Below are 15,368 nucleotides of genomic sequence, written 5' to 3'. Positions count from 1 at the left end.
TTATAAGTAATGCCCTGGGGACATATATGGTTCTTATGGAAGGAACGCACATATAAACTTCAGAGAGGGTTCATTTGATTGGAAATTGAAAGTTCTAGTTCACTTTTTAACTGTCAAAAGATATAAGGGGGTAACCAGCCCCCCCCCCTCCTCGCCGTTTTTTGCCAAATACATCCGATAAAAATTTTGAGAGCTATTTTTTTTAAAATAGTTCAAAGATCATACAACAAAAACTCCACTGTCGCCACAACCCCCCAGGGCTCGGGAGCAGGCGTTATACGTTATGCTCTGGGCCCATTTATGGTACCTATGGAAGGGATGTTCGTATAAACTTCAAAGAGGGCTCGTTTGATTGGAAATTGAAAGTTCTAGTTCACTTTTTAGGAGTCAAAAGAGGTTGGAGGGCCCCTATCCCCCCCCCCCTCCACGCCCTTTTTGTCTCAAACCCATCTGATAAGAAATTTGAGAAAGCCATTTTTTAGAAATTAATTTTTAAAAAACTTTGTCCACAAAATAAGTTTTTCAAAGAAAAGTAAAGAACTCCATTAAACCAAAAATGAGCAAAAGTATAATCAAACAATCTATGAAGCGTGAAACTACCACAAATCAGCATCGATAAATAAATGAAACCCAAAACGAACAGAAATTATAATAAATAACCGAGTCAAACTCAAAACGAGCAGAAATTAACATGAGTAGGGCTCAAAATCCCTATGCCTTCCCATAGCCAATCGAATGATCCCTTTCCATTTCCAATCGAATGAGCCCTTTTTGAGTTTCTACGACAACGCTTTCTATAAACTCCTTATATGCCCCCAGGGCATAAATTAAAACCCGTTCCCTGAGGACTGTGAAGGGGTTGTCATCCTCAAAGACCTAATTTCCAGAACTTTCAACTACGTTAAACAAAATGGCTATCTCAAAATTTTGATTGGACGTGTTTGGGGAAATGGTGGGCGTGAAAGGGATGTAAGTTGCTCTCCAATCACTTTCAACTATTAAAAAAGGCACTAGCCCTTTCAATTTCTCTTCGACTGAGCCCTTTCGAAGTTTCTACGACAAAGCTTTCAATAAAAACCTTTTATGCCCCCAGGGCATAACTTACAACCCTTGCCCTGAGGGCTGGGGGTTGTCATCTTCAAAGACCTAATTTCCAGAACTTTCAACTACTTTGAAGAAAATTGCTATCTCAAAATGTTGATTGGATGTGTATGGGGAAATGGTGGGCATGAGAAAGGGTTTAGTTGCTCTCCAATCACTTCCGACTATAAAAAAGGATTAGTTGCCCTCCAATCACTTCCGACTATTGAATAGAGCACTAGCCCTTTCAATTTCCAATCGAATGAGCCCTTTTTGAAGTTTCTACAACATCACTATCTATAAAAACCTTACATGCCCCCAGGGCATAACAAACAACCTTTGCCCTGGGGGCTCTCGGGGGTTTGTCATCCTCAAATACATAATTTCCAAAACTTTCAACAACGTTGAAGAAAATGGCTATCTCAAAACTTCGATTGAATGTTTTTGGGGAAATGGTGGGCGTGAGAGGAGGGTTAGTTGCTCGCCATTCACTTTCGACTATTAAGAAGGGCGCTAGCCCTTTCAATTTCCAATCAAATGATCCCTTTTTGTAGTTTCTACAACAAAACTTCCCGTATATGTCCCCAGGACATATATAAAACCATATACACCCCCAGGGCATAACTTACAACCCTTGCCCTGAGGGTTGTGTGGGGGGGGATGTTGTCATCCTCAAAGACCTAATTTCCAGAACTTTAAACTAAGTTGAACAAACTAAATATCTCAAAATTTTGATTCGATGTGTTGGGGGAAATGGTGGGCGTGAGAGGGGGTTAGTTGTTCTTCAATCACTGTCGACTATTAAAAAGGGCTATAGCCCTTTCAATTTCCTATCGAATGAGCCCTTTTGAAATTTCTACGACAACTCCTTCTATAAAAACTTCATATGCCCCCAGGGCATAACTTACAACCCTTGCCCTGAGGGCTGTGTGGGGGGAGGTGTCATCCCCAAAGAGCTAATTTCCAGAACTTTCAACTACGTTGAAAAAAATGGCTATCTCAAAATCTTGATAGTGTGTGTTTGGAGAAATGGTGGGCGTGAGATGGCGGTTACTTGCCCTCCAATAATTTTCAACTCATAAAAAAGCCGCTAGTCATTTTTATTTCCAGTTAAATGAGTTCTTTTTGAAGTTTATATAACACCGCGTTCCATGAGAACATTATATGGCCCCAGTTCATAACTTACAACCCTTACTCTGAGGTCTGTGGGGGTTGCCTCCCTTAAAGACCTAATTTTTAGAACTTTCAACTACGTTGTACAAAATGGTTATCTCAAAATTTTGATTGGATGTGTTTGCGAAAAGGTGGGCATGAGAGGGGGGTTATTTACCCTCCAATCACTTTCGACTATCAAAAAGAGCACTAGCCCTTTGGATTTCCAGTCGAATCAGCCCGTTTTGGCGTTTCTGCGACAAAGCTTTCAATAAAAACCTTATATGCCACCAGGGCATAACTTATAACACTTGCCCTGAAGACTGTGGGGGGAGTTTCCTGGTCAAAGATATAATAGCCAAAACTTTCAACTACATTGAAAAAAATGGCTATCTCAAAATTTTGATTAGATGCATTTGCGGAAAAGATGGGCGTGAGAGGGAGGTTAGCTGCCCTCCAATAACTTTCGACTATTAAAAGGGCACTAGCCCTTTCAATTTCCATTTGAATGATTTCTTTCTGAAGTTTCTACGACAGCACTTTCTATAAAATCGTATATGCCCCCAGGGTATAACTTACAACCCTTGCCCTGAGGGTTGTGGGGGAGTGTCTTCCTCAAAAACAAATTTTCTATCTGGAAATCAACTACGCTGAACAAAATGGCTATTTCCAAATTTTGATTGGATGTGTTTTGGGAAATGGTGGGCGTGTTAGTTTCCTTCCAACCACTTTCGACTATTAAAAAGGGTATAAGCCACCCCAATGTCCAATCGAATGAGCCCTTTTCGAAATTTCTACGACAACTCCTTCGATACGCAGTGCCCTGGTCTAAAGAAAAAAAAACAATACATTGTGCCAACATCGTTCTTTACTTAGGCAGCGCGATTGCGCTGCCTATGATAGTTCAAAGACCATATAACGAAAACTCCGGGGTCGACCCAGCCCCCCTGGGCCCGAGGGCATGCGTTGTAAGTTATGCCCTGCGGTAATATATGGTTCTTATGGAAGGGATGCTCTTAAGAACTTCAGAAAGGGCTAACTTGATTGGAAATTGAAAGTTCTAGTTCACTTTTTGACATTCAAAAAAGATTGAAGGGCAACTAACTCCCCCCATACCCTTTTTTTCTAAAATCCATCTGATAAAATTTTGTGATAGCCATTCAATGTAAAATTGTGCAGAGTTCAGATAACAAAAACTCTAGTTTCTACAAAACCCTTTAGGGCCCAGGGACTAGCGTTGTAATCTATGCCCTGGGGCATATATGGTTCTTACGAACGAGATGCTCGTATAAACTTCACAGAGGGCTCATTTAATTGGAAATTGAAAGTTCGAGTTTTCTTTTTAATAATCAAAAGAATTCCAAGGGCAACTAGTCCCCCCCCCACGCCTTATTTTTCCAAATCTATCTGATGAAAATTTTGAGATAGACATTAAAAAAAAAATATTTCAAAGGTCGGATAAGTAATACTCCGATATCAATAAAACCCCCCAGGGAACGGGAGAAGGCGTTCCAAGTTATGCCCTAAGGGCATGTATGGTTCTTATGAGTGGATGCTCGTAGAAACTTCATAGAGGGCTCCTTTGATTGGAAATTGAAAGTTCTAGTTCACTTTTTAAGAGTCAAATCCCCCCACGCCCTTTTTCCCCAAACCCATCCGCTACAAATTTTGAGATAGCCATTTTTTTTTTAATTGTTCAAAAATTAGATAACAAAAACTCCGGTGTCAATACAACCCCCCAGGGCCCAGGGGGTAGGCGCTGTAAGTGTTGTCCTGGGGGCATGTATGGTTCTAAAGAAACGAATGCTCGTATAAACTTCAGAGGGCTCATTTGATTAGAAATTGAAAGTTCTAGTTCACTTTTCAAGAGTCAGAAGATATCCGAGGGCAAGTAGCTCCCCCCCCCCTCACACACCCTTTTTTCCTGAAGCCTATCTGATAAAATTTTTAAAATAGCCATTTCATTTAAAATAATTAAAAGGTTAGATAAGAAAAACTCCTGTGTCGACGCAACCCCCAAGGGCCCAAAGGCAGGCGTTGTAAGTAATGCTCTGGGGACGTATATCGTTTTTATGGAAGGGATGCTCGTATAAGCTTCGGAGAGGGTTCATTTGATTGGAAATTGAAAGTTCTCATTCACTTTTTAAGTCAAAAGAGATTGGAGGGCAACTAGCCCCCCCCCCCCCTCCACGCCGTAAATGCATCAGATAAAATAGTTTGAGATATACATTTTGTTAGAAATATTTCAAAGTTCAGATAGCAAAAACTCCGGTGTCGACACAGCCCCCCAGGGCCCGAGGGTAGGCGTTGTGTTATGCCCTGGGGGCATATATGGTTGTTATGTTAGGGATACTCATATAAACTTCATAGAGGGCTCATTTGATTGGAAATTGTAATTCACTTTTTAAGAGTAAAAGTGATCGGAGGGCAGCTAGCCTCCCCCCACACTCCATTTATTTTTTTCCCAGACGCACTTCATATAGAAGGGGTCGTCGTATAGACTTCAAAGGGGGCTCATTTCAAAGGGGACAAGTTTTTTTTTTTAAGTTTGATTTTGAAATAAGGAATTTTAAAAACTTTAATAGTTTTTTTTAGCAATAATTGTTAGCAATACACATAATATGATTATTACATATATGAGGGGGTTCGCCCCCAAGTCAATACCCCGGTCTTTACGCTAAAGTTCGAATTTTGTTCGAATCACCAATCGATGAATCACAAAGGCCGTTTAATTAGATATATAGCTCTTTTGAAAGTACTAAAAAAAACTTTACCGTAAAGAGCGCGGTATTGACTAGGGGGCGAGCCCCCTCATGTATGTAATAATCATATTATGTGTATCGCTAACAAGCATTGCTAACACACAAGCTTTTATTGTTTTAAAAATAAAGTTGTGAGACAGAGTCAAACTTTAGCGTAAAGAGCGAGGCGTTGAGGAAGGGACAGCCCCTTTCATATACGGAATAATTTCTGTTCGTTTTAAGTTTTAATGTCGCTCCTTACTTTCATTTAAAAAAAAAAACTTGTTTTTTTTTTATTTAATTTCGCAGACAAAATCAAACAGATCGTGGTAACGAATTGTAAGTAATGAGTGACTCGGCTCAATAGTAACCGAAACTCTTAAAAACGGAATTTTAATATCAGTAGATACATCAAAAGAATTAGCTTTTTATGTTAAATCCAAATATATAAGATTCATCAGGGTTAGCCTACCCATCAAAAGTCGTTTAGTGCTACCCATCAAAATTTACGAGCCTGAGAATATTTACCTGATTTTTGAAATAGGGGGGAAACAACCCCTAAAATTCAAGGAATCTTAATAAAAATCTCAGCATCATATTCAGCGTACCATAAAATCCTACTGTAGAAGTATCAAGCTCCTATATACAAAATGTGGAATTTTGCTATTTTGGCCAGAAGACAGATCACGGATGCGTATTATTATTTTTTCCAGGGATGATCGTATTGAAATAATGATCTTAGAAGATTGGGAGAAGGTAAATTCAAACCGAAATTAAAAGTTCTAGAGCCCTTTTTAGGTGACCAAAAAGATTGGTCACCTAAAAAATGGACGTGGTGACCCACGTCCATTTTTCCTCAAAGTTATCTGATCAAAATTTTAATATAGCCATTTTGTTCAGTATAGTTGAAATGGCAAATAACTATGACCTTAAGCGTAAAATAACCCCCTCACAGTCCGTGGGGAGAGGCCTGTAAGTTATGGTTATGAAATTTGCCCATTATTTACGCATAGTATTTGTTATTGGGAAGTATACAGACATTTTTCGGGGGGGGGGTTGTGCATGGGGTGGATTTCTATAGGTAGATTCTTCTTTTGGGAGGAAAATTTCTGGGAGTAAATTTTCCAGGGGAAATATTGCACAAGGGGGGGGGTGCCTTAGTTACTATACGAATTTTTTGTTGTTGTATTACACTGTATTTACCAAATATTACACGTGGAAATGTTCCAGGGGAATTATCCGAGGAATATTTTCCGCGTGTGTTGATTTCAGGGAAATAGGTTCCACGGAAGGGAGAATTTCTGGAATTATCGAGAAACCAATTAGAGATTAGTCTTATTCAAATGAAAGAATGCTAAGGAGAATTTTTCTGTCTGAATCTTCCAAAAGCAATTTTATTCGGAGGGGTATTTTCAGCGAGGATGGAACTGCCTGGAGGGAATTTGACGGGGGGGAGTGCACTCTACGTGAGATTAAATTTCCAAGGAGATTTTTCCATGAGGGGGGGGGTATATTTCATGGAGGGTGAGCCAGATTTATCGGTATTATTAAAAAAACAGAAATTAAATTAAAAACAAACAAGTTTTTTTTTAACTGAAAGTAAAGAACAACATTGAAACTTAAAAGGAACTGAAATTAATCTATTTATGAAGGGTTGCCCCCTCCTCAGTACCTGGCTCTTTACGCTAAGGATTGATTGTTTGTCCGAAATTTTTAAGAGCATCTACTGAAACACGGGGGCCGTTTAATTTGAATAGGCAGCTTTTTTAAAAGTGTTTACAGCTTTAGCGTAAAGAGCAAGGTATTGAGGAGGGGGCAACCCTTCATTTACGGAATAAATCTGCCAAAAATTAATACAAAAATTTCGTTTTAATTTTTCATGGACAGTGAGCCAAATTTGAACCTGCATTAATTGAAAAACCTTCAGAAATTAAATTAAAAAAACAAGTTTTTTAACTGAAAGTAAGGAGAGACATTAAAACTTAAAACAAACAGAAATTATTTCAGTATGAAAGGGGCTGTCCCCTCCTCAACGCCTCGCTCTTTACGCTAAAGTTTGACTCTTTGTCCCAACTCTACTTTTCAAAACAATAAAACACTTCAGTGCAAAGAGCGAGGCGTTGAGGAGGGGACAGCCCCTTCCACATACAAAATAATTTCTGTCCGTTTTAATGTCACTCCTTACTTTCTGTTTAAAAAAAAACTTGTTTTCTTTTTTTCATTTAATCGTATCCAGAACTCGCAGTATTTGTCGTCTTTAGGTCAGTCCGATTCCCCAAACGCGACTGAATTAAAATCTTCAACCCTATTGACCTGTTTACATGCATAGTTTTATTAGAACAAAAAAAGTACTCATTAGGATGGAAGGTGTGTACATTAGTCACAACAGTACGAGGAGATGTTGATTTTTTCAACCTATAGTTCAAAGATGAAAGTTTCTAATATCTGTTTTTTTTTTCTTCATTTTTTGTCAGGCAAGATGTTCCGTCACGTTTAGAAGATGTACCTGTCTGAAAAGAGGTGCTTCACCCTATTGAGCTGTTTAAGCGCATAGCATGGTTACAACAAAAAATATATATATTCATTAAGAAGGAATTTTGTACATTAACGACAACAACAAATAAACAACTAAATAAACATGGCCTTCACCATTAGGACCAGATACTCTTTTACAGCAGTAGAGAGTGTGGGAAACTAAGCACTGAGAAGTATGCTTTAAGATGGGCTACCTTCTTCGTATAAAGGCTCTTCGTATCTTAAAGGCTCTTTAAGATAGGTTTAATAAAAACTACTAGCACCACCTATAGGGCAGGGTTGCCCAGAAAAAAAACTATAAAATTTCAAATCCAGCTTAATTTTAAATAATTGAAATCTCGAATACCACAAAAAGTTAAAATTTCTTTGAATTCAATCTGAAATTTCCTTAAACTAAGTAAAACCTCTGTTATTAAACTTTTTTTTTCTGGATAGTATAGCTAGTGCTATACCAGCATGCAGAAAACAGGTTACCAAAAAAGGTACAAATATGGACATTGAGCCTTTTGTAAAAAACCAGTTTATTTACCTTTGATTAGTGTAAAACAAAAAAAAAATCTTAAAAAAGATTTTTGCTAGGTTTCTACATATATTAAATGTGCCATTTTTTTCTTCTCATAAGCAAACTTGATCCATACCAGTTTTCCATTCTCTATTACAGCGAAACATCAATAATCAATAGAGCTAAGAACAAACTGAACAACCCAACCGAATGCAATCACGCATGCTAAAACTCCGAAATTTGTGAGACAGCTTTGCAGCCTATCTGCTATTCCAACTATGTTCGAAGAAGCAGAGGGACTTCCAGATTCAACTGATGCTACTTTGGCTGCATTTTCAGCTTCCAATTTTCTCCTTTGAACTTCAGTTGACATTTTCTACATAAAAAAAACTTCTATAACATAAAGAAATATATCTACATAATGCTAAACGTGGCTTTTTTCTACCTTTTCTACATACAAAAAACTTCTATAACATAAAGAAATATGTCTAAATAATGCTAAACGTGGTTTTTTTCTACATTTCCTACATAAAAAACTTCTTTAACATAAAGAAATATGTCTACATAATGCTAAACGAGGTTTTTTGGTATGCACCATGTTCGATTTTAGAAGTCTTGAGAAATCGTGAGATATGTTAGAGGGAGGGATATGGTACTTTCATACAAAGGGTGTTGGCAGTGAAAAATAATAAAACTGACAATTTCTGTGTTTGTATATTCTAAAAGTAAATTAAAATTCCCTCTAACTTGAGCATTTCAGAAGGATTTTTGACGATATAGACACTCTTACGAATTTTGGTTAGACAACAGAGCAACAGTTCGATTCCTAGCTTGATAAAGTCATAAGAATATTCCCTAACAGATGAGAGTTAATTCCTGCATAAACAAGTTTTTTGCATACATTTTTTTTTTAAATAAAAACAGTTCCTTTTGATATAGCCTACGGAAAAAGTATTTGGTAATTTTGGTAGTGTCTTAAATATCTTTTTAGTATTTGGTATTATAGCTAAAAACAAATTTCCGAGTTCGGTGAAGAAATTATAGAAGTCAAACGGAGTTTCTGTTAAAATGGTACATTAAATAAAGGCTTTATTTCGTATCTTTCTTAAACTCCCCCTTAAAAAAATACTTCAATTTTTTCACATACCGAGTCAATGGGGTAATAGTTTGTGAGCCTTGATCCTTCGTCGGTGGGATAAGGGAGGAAAACTGGGGGAGGAAAAGTGGGAAAAGGGAGGAAAGTTTCTTGGACAAGGGTCAAGAAACTAGGATCAGATAATTTTGTTATGATCAGTTATTTCCGTAGAAATATGGGCACGGGAAATTAAATTTAAATTATTATACATATAATTTATGAATATAAAGATTAAGATTTTCCCAGGAAGTGGCTCAAGGGATGTCAAATAAATTTAAAACGTATAATCTAAACTTACACGACATTAAATGTAAGACTTGAAGCAAAAATTAGGAAATTTTTCCACCATACTTGTTTGATGACAAGAGATCCTATGAAAAGAGAAAGTATAGCATAAATAAGAATAAACATTTAATATAAAACTGTAAAGCCCAGAAGTCATCCAAGGTTATTTCTCAAATGAGAAAAATTTGCAAATTTATTGATATTCATAGACATTTTTGAACTGTGCACGAGAAACTAATAAAAATTTATTTTCACAGCGTTTTGAATTGTTATAGAATGTCACTAAAAATGTTCTCTTAAGACACGAAAACAAAATTTTGTATAAGATGTTTTAGTTAGAATAGCAAAAACACGCCTTAAATTTCGCCAAAAATGTCACACATATGGTCTGTATGTACGCGAAGGCCATCTTATATAGTATTGCGTCAGCTATTTTGCAACGTACAATGCCCTTAATCCTACTATGCCCGTATGCATCATTAATTTCTTGATGTCTTTGTACTTACAGCCTTTAAAACTAAGCCTTTCTGCTTGTTCAGAAATTGCACATATGGAAAAGACAAACGCCACAAAAGGCATGCATTCAGAAAAATAGTTTGGAAAGAGGGCATAGGCTACAGATCTAGTACATTCTGCAGATTCTGCTGAATGTACTAGAAACTTATTTAGTCAAATAGAAACGTGTATTAAATTATAGAAAGACAGAGACAGTTGAGGTGAAAGGGATCCATACCATGAAAAAAACATAAAATAAAAAAGATACGAAAATGAAAAAACTTGAAATCAAGCCAAAAACATTAACATTCGGGAGCAATATTATTAGCAAAAGGTGGTTGAAGAAAGCATGTAAAACGGATGAAAGATATAGACAAAACAGTTTCATCAGAAATTTTATATAATTCCACTTTTTCAAGTAGAGAAGATATCAAGATGCATAAATACATTTTGATTTTCAACTGCCACCTAGAATATATTAAATAAGTATTCAATTTATAAGTATTTAATGTATTTAATTAATACAATTAATCGAATATATTAAGGAGCTGATCTCTGAGGGCATGACCCGGCCGCAGAGGAGGAATCATTTCTTTTTTATTAGTACTATAAAAAATGACTACAATAATGAAAAACAAAAACTGAAAGAGTAAAAGAAAAAGAAAAACAAATACATCAGATATAATAGCCCCAAAAGCTGAGCTGGTAGGGGGCCCAATCAATACAGCAACAATTTCAAATGCGGAAAAAAACCTAATATGAAATAAAGCTATGCATCAATACAAAACAAAAAGTGGCAAAAATTATGGACAAAGATAAAAAATACTAATAATAATAATAAAAAATAAAAATAAAAAAATAAAAATACAAGAAAAGACCAAAATACAGAAATCTCACTGCAGTCAAGAAACCCACAAGCAGAATTAAACAATATCAGAAAAACTTCTTACACAAAATATCGGAAGGAAGAGAATTCCATAGCTTAGTAGCTAGATAAACTGGGGAAGGCTGGGGAAAAAAATTCGAAACAGTGAAAATTCAATGGATAGATGGGACTTATGAAGGGAAAGGTAAATATTTGAAGATGGAGCTTTTTGGAAAAAAAAAACTACACAGGCTTTTAGGAAGGGAACAATATCATTATACAAATCAACAGAGGGGTATCTTGGGGGAAGTCCAAACACAGCTTTCACAGCTTTATTCTGGAGGCGTCTTATAGGAGTTAGGAGAGAGGAGCATGCCACACCCCAAAAAGAACAGCAATAAGAAAGTCGTGAATTGAAAAACGCATAAAACAACTAGACCATTACATCAGTGGGAAGAAATAATTAAACTCTGTGGAGGACACCAGCCTGGCGAGATGGAATACCCTGGAGATAGGAAAGATGAGGCTTATAAGAAAGGTTAGGATCCAAAAGCACACCCAAAATTTTAATTATCTGAGTTTGTGGAATAAGGATATTATCAAAATACAAATTCAATACACAAGGAAAAACAACCAGGGGTGATGACCCGCCGTAAACATGACTGTACTACTTTAAGACGTATTAACAACCATTTTGTTTGCGAGACACCACGAGTTAACTTTATGGATAACGTTCTGTGCTAATTATGTTACGCTTGCCACATTTTCAGCGCAAACAAAAATGTTTGTGTCATCGGCAAAGATCACGAATCGCACTCTCTCTGACATACCAGTTTCTACAAGGTCATTGATGAAGAGAAGAAACAGTAGTGGACCCAGAATCGACCCCTGAGGAACAAGAGATTAAGATATTAATTGCTATTAAAGTACACATAGAATTATCATAGAATTCGTTCTGGAACAAATGGACTAAATTTTCTTGCATTCTCATATAAGTTTTCTAATTCAAGTGGTTCAATTCACCTGTGCCCTCTGCAGGCATTGTAATATGAATAATTTAAAAAGTGACCACTGTCAATTTGAATGTAATATACTGATGTCTGCACAAAACACTTTGCCTTGTAAACTGCTAAATTGCTTCAATTACCACAAAATCTGACTATCAGCCAACAGTCTAGTCAACTGTACCTGCACACAGAGCATAGAAATCGATATCTATCATCTTATATTTGAACTCCTCGAGTCGAAAGATCTACTAGAAGATATCTGATAATATCTAATAAATAAGAGACAACCAAGCCAGTAGCTCTGTAGCCCACAGAGTGAAGCAAAAGGAAAAGGGCTAAATAGTATCAACTGAATAGCCCGCCTGCTGTGAATAAGAAGAAGAAGAAGTACACATCATATAGCATTATATTAATATTGCAAAAGTATATGACAATATAAGACAAAAAAAGTTTGCCTATTTTCACTTAGACGAAAAAGAACGGCGCAAAAGATGCGATATTGGCTATAAGTTATAAGACGGTCGGAAAATAGTTTTGCATATGCAGAGTAGTAGCTGATGGTGCATTCGAAATGGAAAAGATTGTGGTCGTATCAAATATTAGCTGCATTAGATTCAGCAAGATTATCCTAGATTAAGATTATTCTTAAGAGGGGCTAAAACCACCAGAAAAGTATGATTCGCTTACTGATTGACTTACGAGTAGAAAATCAGAAACGTTGAAGTTTCATTTGCAACTTAAGAAGTTTTTTATTTCGAATTCGAGCGAACTGTCTACCACTCAGTAATTGAAAAGGTTTTGTAAAAAAAAAAAAAAAAAAAGGGTTCAGATACGGACTGCCCTTTCCGCATATGTAATTTAGGAATTTAACATGTGACCCACATTCTTGTAGAGTTCCAGTAGCTTTCTCATTTAAGAAATTATTTCTTGAAGGGGGGCACTACTTTTGATATCCCGTGGATCCTGCAGACCACTGTAAAAAATAATTATCTTTTGTAAATGAGTTCAGGTTTGTAAATAAGCTAATGAAGTGGTGATGGAAGAATAGTAAATTAGGTTGTTTTTTCTTTTTTTTTGGGGGGGGGGGGGGAATTAATATATTTTATTTATTTTGCAATGCGTATTATTGTAAACTGTGCTATAAGAACTTGATTGGCTAGAAATAGACTTGTTATTATAATTCTAATGAATTATAAAGAAGATCGTAGATCGGAACAGGTCGTTAAGCCAACCTGTTTCTGTGCTTGCCTGAAAATAAAAGACAAAATTAGCTCTTCCTAATATCAAAGGCAGTCGAAAAGCGATGATTAGCTCTATCTTACCTCATAAATTTCTGGGAATAGTTCTTTAACTACACTGTTCTTCAGGTTAAATTCTAAACTAGCAGCAGCCCAGTTCCGCTTCTCATAATCTGATGTTTCTAGACTTCCTAGTGTAGGACTTTTTTCAAGCTAGAAAAATGTTCAAGAATTGTATACAAGCAGAGCCATTACATATAGATTTGGTTTTGTTTACGACGAGATCAAAAAGGAGACGTTTTCACTGTAAATGTCTAAATGATAGTTCTAGATAAATACACTAGCTTATTAATGCAATACTAACTGGCGCTACATCCATTGGCTTATGTTTAAGCTTTATATTTGTTTACTCCACAGGACCAGCCATGATTAGATAAAAAGCCTTGCATCTAGCTCTAGCCCAAGGATCTTAAAGTACCAAGAACATCAAAACAAATTCATATTTTGCCCCCTGGACTCATTTTAGGTGTAATTATACATGAGAACCACGATGTTCTAAGATTTTTCTTTGGGCTCACTCAAAATTACAAAGTTTGACAGTATCGCATTTTGGTCAGCGTTACCACGTTGAACCGTAAAAATAAATGAGCAAAACTAACTGGTTAAATTTGGCAACATTTTTCGTCGATTCTTAAAAAAAGAGTCAGTCGATTCTTAAAAAAAGTACGCCTTCAAAAGAAAGCCACACGTTCTTAAGCTGTTTGGTGCCATATGTTTAAGCTTTTTTTTGCTGCTAAACTACATAACTACATATTGAGTATCTTAAAATATCATGGATGCCGAAACAAATTCCTATTTAACCACCAGACCCGTTTTAGGTCTATTCATAATTGAGAATCGCAATTTTCTACGATTTCTTTTTGGGCTGTTTCAAAATCATAATGGAAGTGCCACGTTTCTGTCAGTTTTGCCACGGTAAGCCGTGAAAATAAATAACCAAACCTAATCTGTTCAACTTGGCAACCCTTTTTGTCCACAAACTTCAAAAAGAACTACACCTTCAAAAAAAAACTACACGTTCTTAAGCTGTTTGGTGCCATATGTTTAAGCTTATTTTTTGCTGCTAAACTACATAACCAAAACTAATTTGTTAAATTTGGCAACGCTTTTTGTCTACAGACTTCAAACATTGATTCCCAAAAGGAACTACACATTCAAAAGAAACCCGTATGTTATAGCTAATTTTTTGCTGCATAACTACATATGGAGTTTTTCCCATTAGAAAGTGAACTCCAGATGTTTCATACTTTTTTAAGATATACACTGCTTTATCATTTCACAAATAACCAATTCAAACCATCATATCAGTTCACTGTTCTTGGTGCTGAAGGAGAAAGTATACATCTTCACACTTACTTTTTAATGATAATTATAGACATATAGATTAGTGATGCTAATTATCAAAAGAAAATTGTATGCTTTAAAAATTATTCTCTAGCCTTATTCTATGGTACACCAGTGCTAAGCTAATGGTTGGAAAACAGAGATATTCAACTAGGAATCCAGGAAACAGCTCACACCAGCTTTATATCGCAGAACTTAGTAAGTCCAAATCAAATTTCTATAATTAAAATGATTCCAGTACTTAGAATTGAAGAAAATATATTTAAATGTATATCTTTTTGCTATTCATTTAATCAACTTTACAACTTTGTATAGCCAACTTGTATTATTGGGCTTACCATAACTTGGAAACGGGTGCATAGGCTAGAGAAGGAAATACTAAGACAAAATTATGACAGTTAAAAAATTAAGAAATTAAAAATGAATAAAAATAAAATAATTAAATTAAACATGAAAATAAGAAAAATCAAAAAGTTAGGACATTTCACTGAGTCCGATAATGAATATTATTAGAAAATTAAGAGCATCTCACACAGAGCTATTAGTCAAATTAAAAAAAATGTATTTTTCAAAGAATGGATGTCAAGTTAAATTACTTCGGTAAGCTTTTAAATAGCCTACCCAGTAGTAGCCTTGTAGTGAAATTTCCTGGTATTTCTTGGCTAAAACTGCTGGAAAAATTAAAACATTTTACTTAATTGAACATTGAAAATAATCAGAAAATTAAGTAGAGCTATTAGTCAAATTAACAATTTTTTTTTTTTTAAGGATGGATGTCAATTTAAATTAACTAGGCATGCTTTTAATAGCCGATCTAGTAGTGAAATTTCCTGAAATTTCTTGGCTGAAATTGTTGGAAAAAATTTAAAATTTCACTTAATTAAACAATAAAATTATAGGAAAATATAGTAGGGCTATTAGTCAAGTTA

General features: G+C 35.7%; 1 protein-coding gene across 1 annotated transcript in view; it reads right to left on the bottom strand.

The window, feature by feature from the left end:
- Nucleotides 1-7,538: 7,538 nt before the first annotated feature.
- The window catches only part of LOC148951523 (ubiquitin-conjugating enzyme E2 J2-like), a 34,588-nt gene continuing 26,758 nt past the window's right edge, over nucleotides 7,539-15,368 (bottom strand). The window contains exons 4-5 of the mRNA XM_089090310.1: nucleotides 13,120-13,248; nucleotides 7,539-8,386 (exon numbers count right to left, since the gene is read on the bottom strand). Of these exons, the coding sequence (XP_088946436.1) occupies nucleotides 8,177-8,386; nucleotides 13,120-13,248 (339 nt within the window). The 3' untranslated portion in view covers nucleotides 7,539-8,176. The remainder of the gene's footprint in view (nucleotides 8,387-13,119; nucleotides 13,249-15,368) is intronic.

Source organism: Artemia sp. Qi Xiang Cuo, chromosome 6, assembly GCF_049724085.1.
Source record: "Artemia sp. Qi Xiang Cuo chromosome 6, ASM4972408v1, whole genome shotgun sequence".
NCBI lineage: Eukaryota > Metazoa > Arthropoda > Branchiopoda > Anostraca > Artemiidae > Artemia > Artemia sp. Qi Xiang Cuo.
This window is presented reverse-complemented; position numbering and strand designations above follow the sequence as displayed.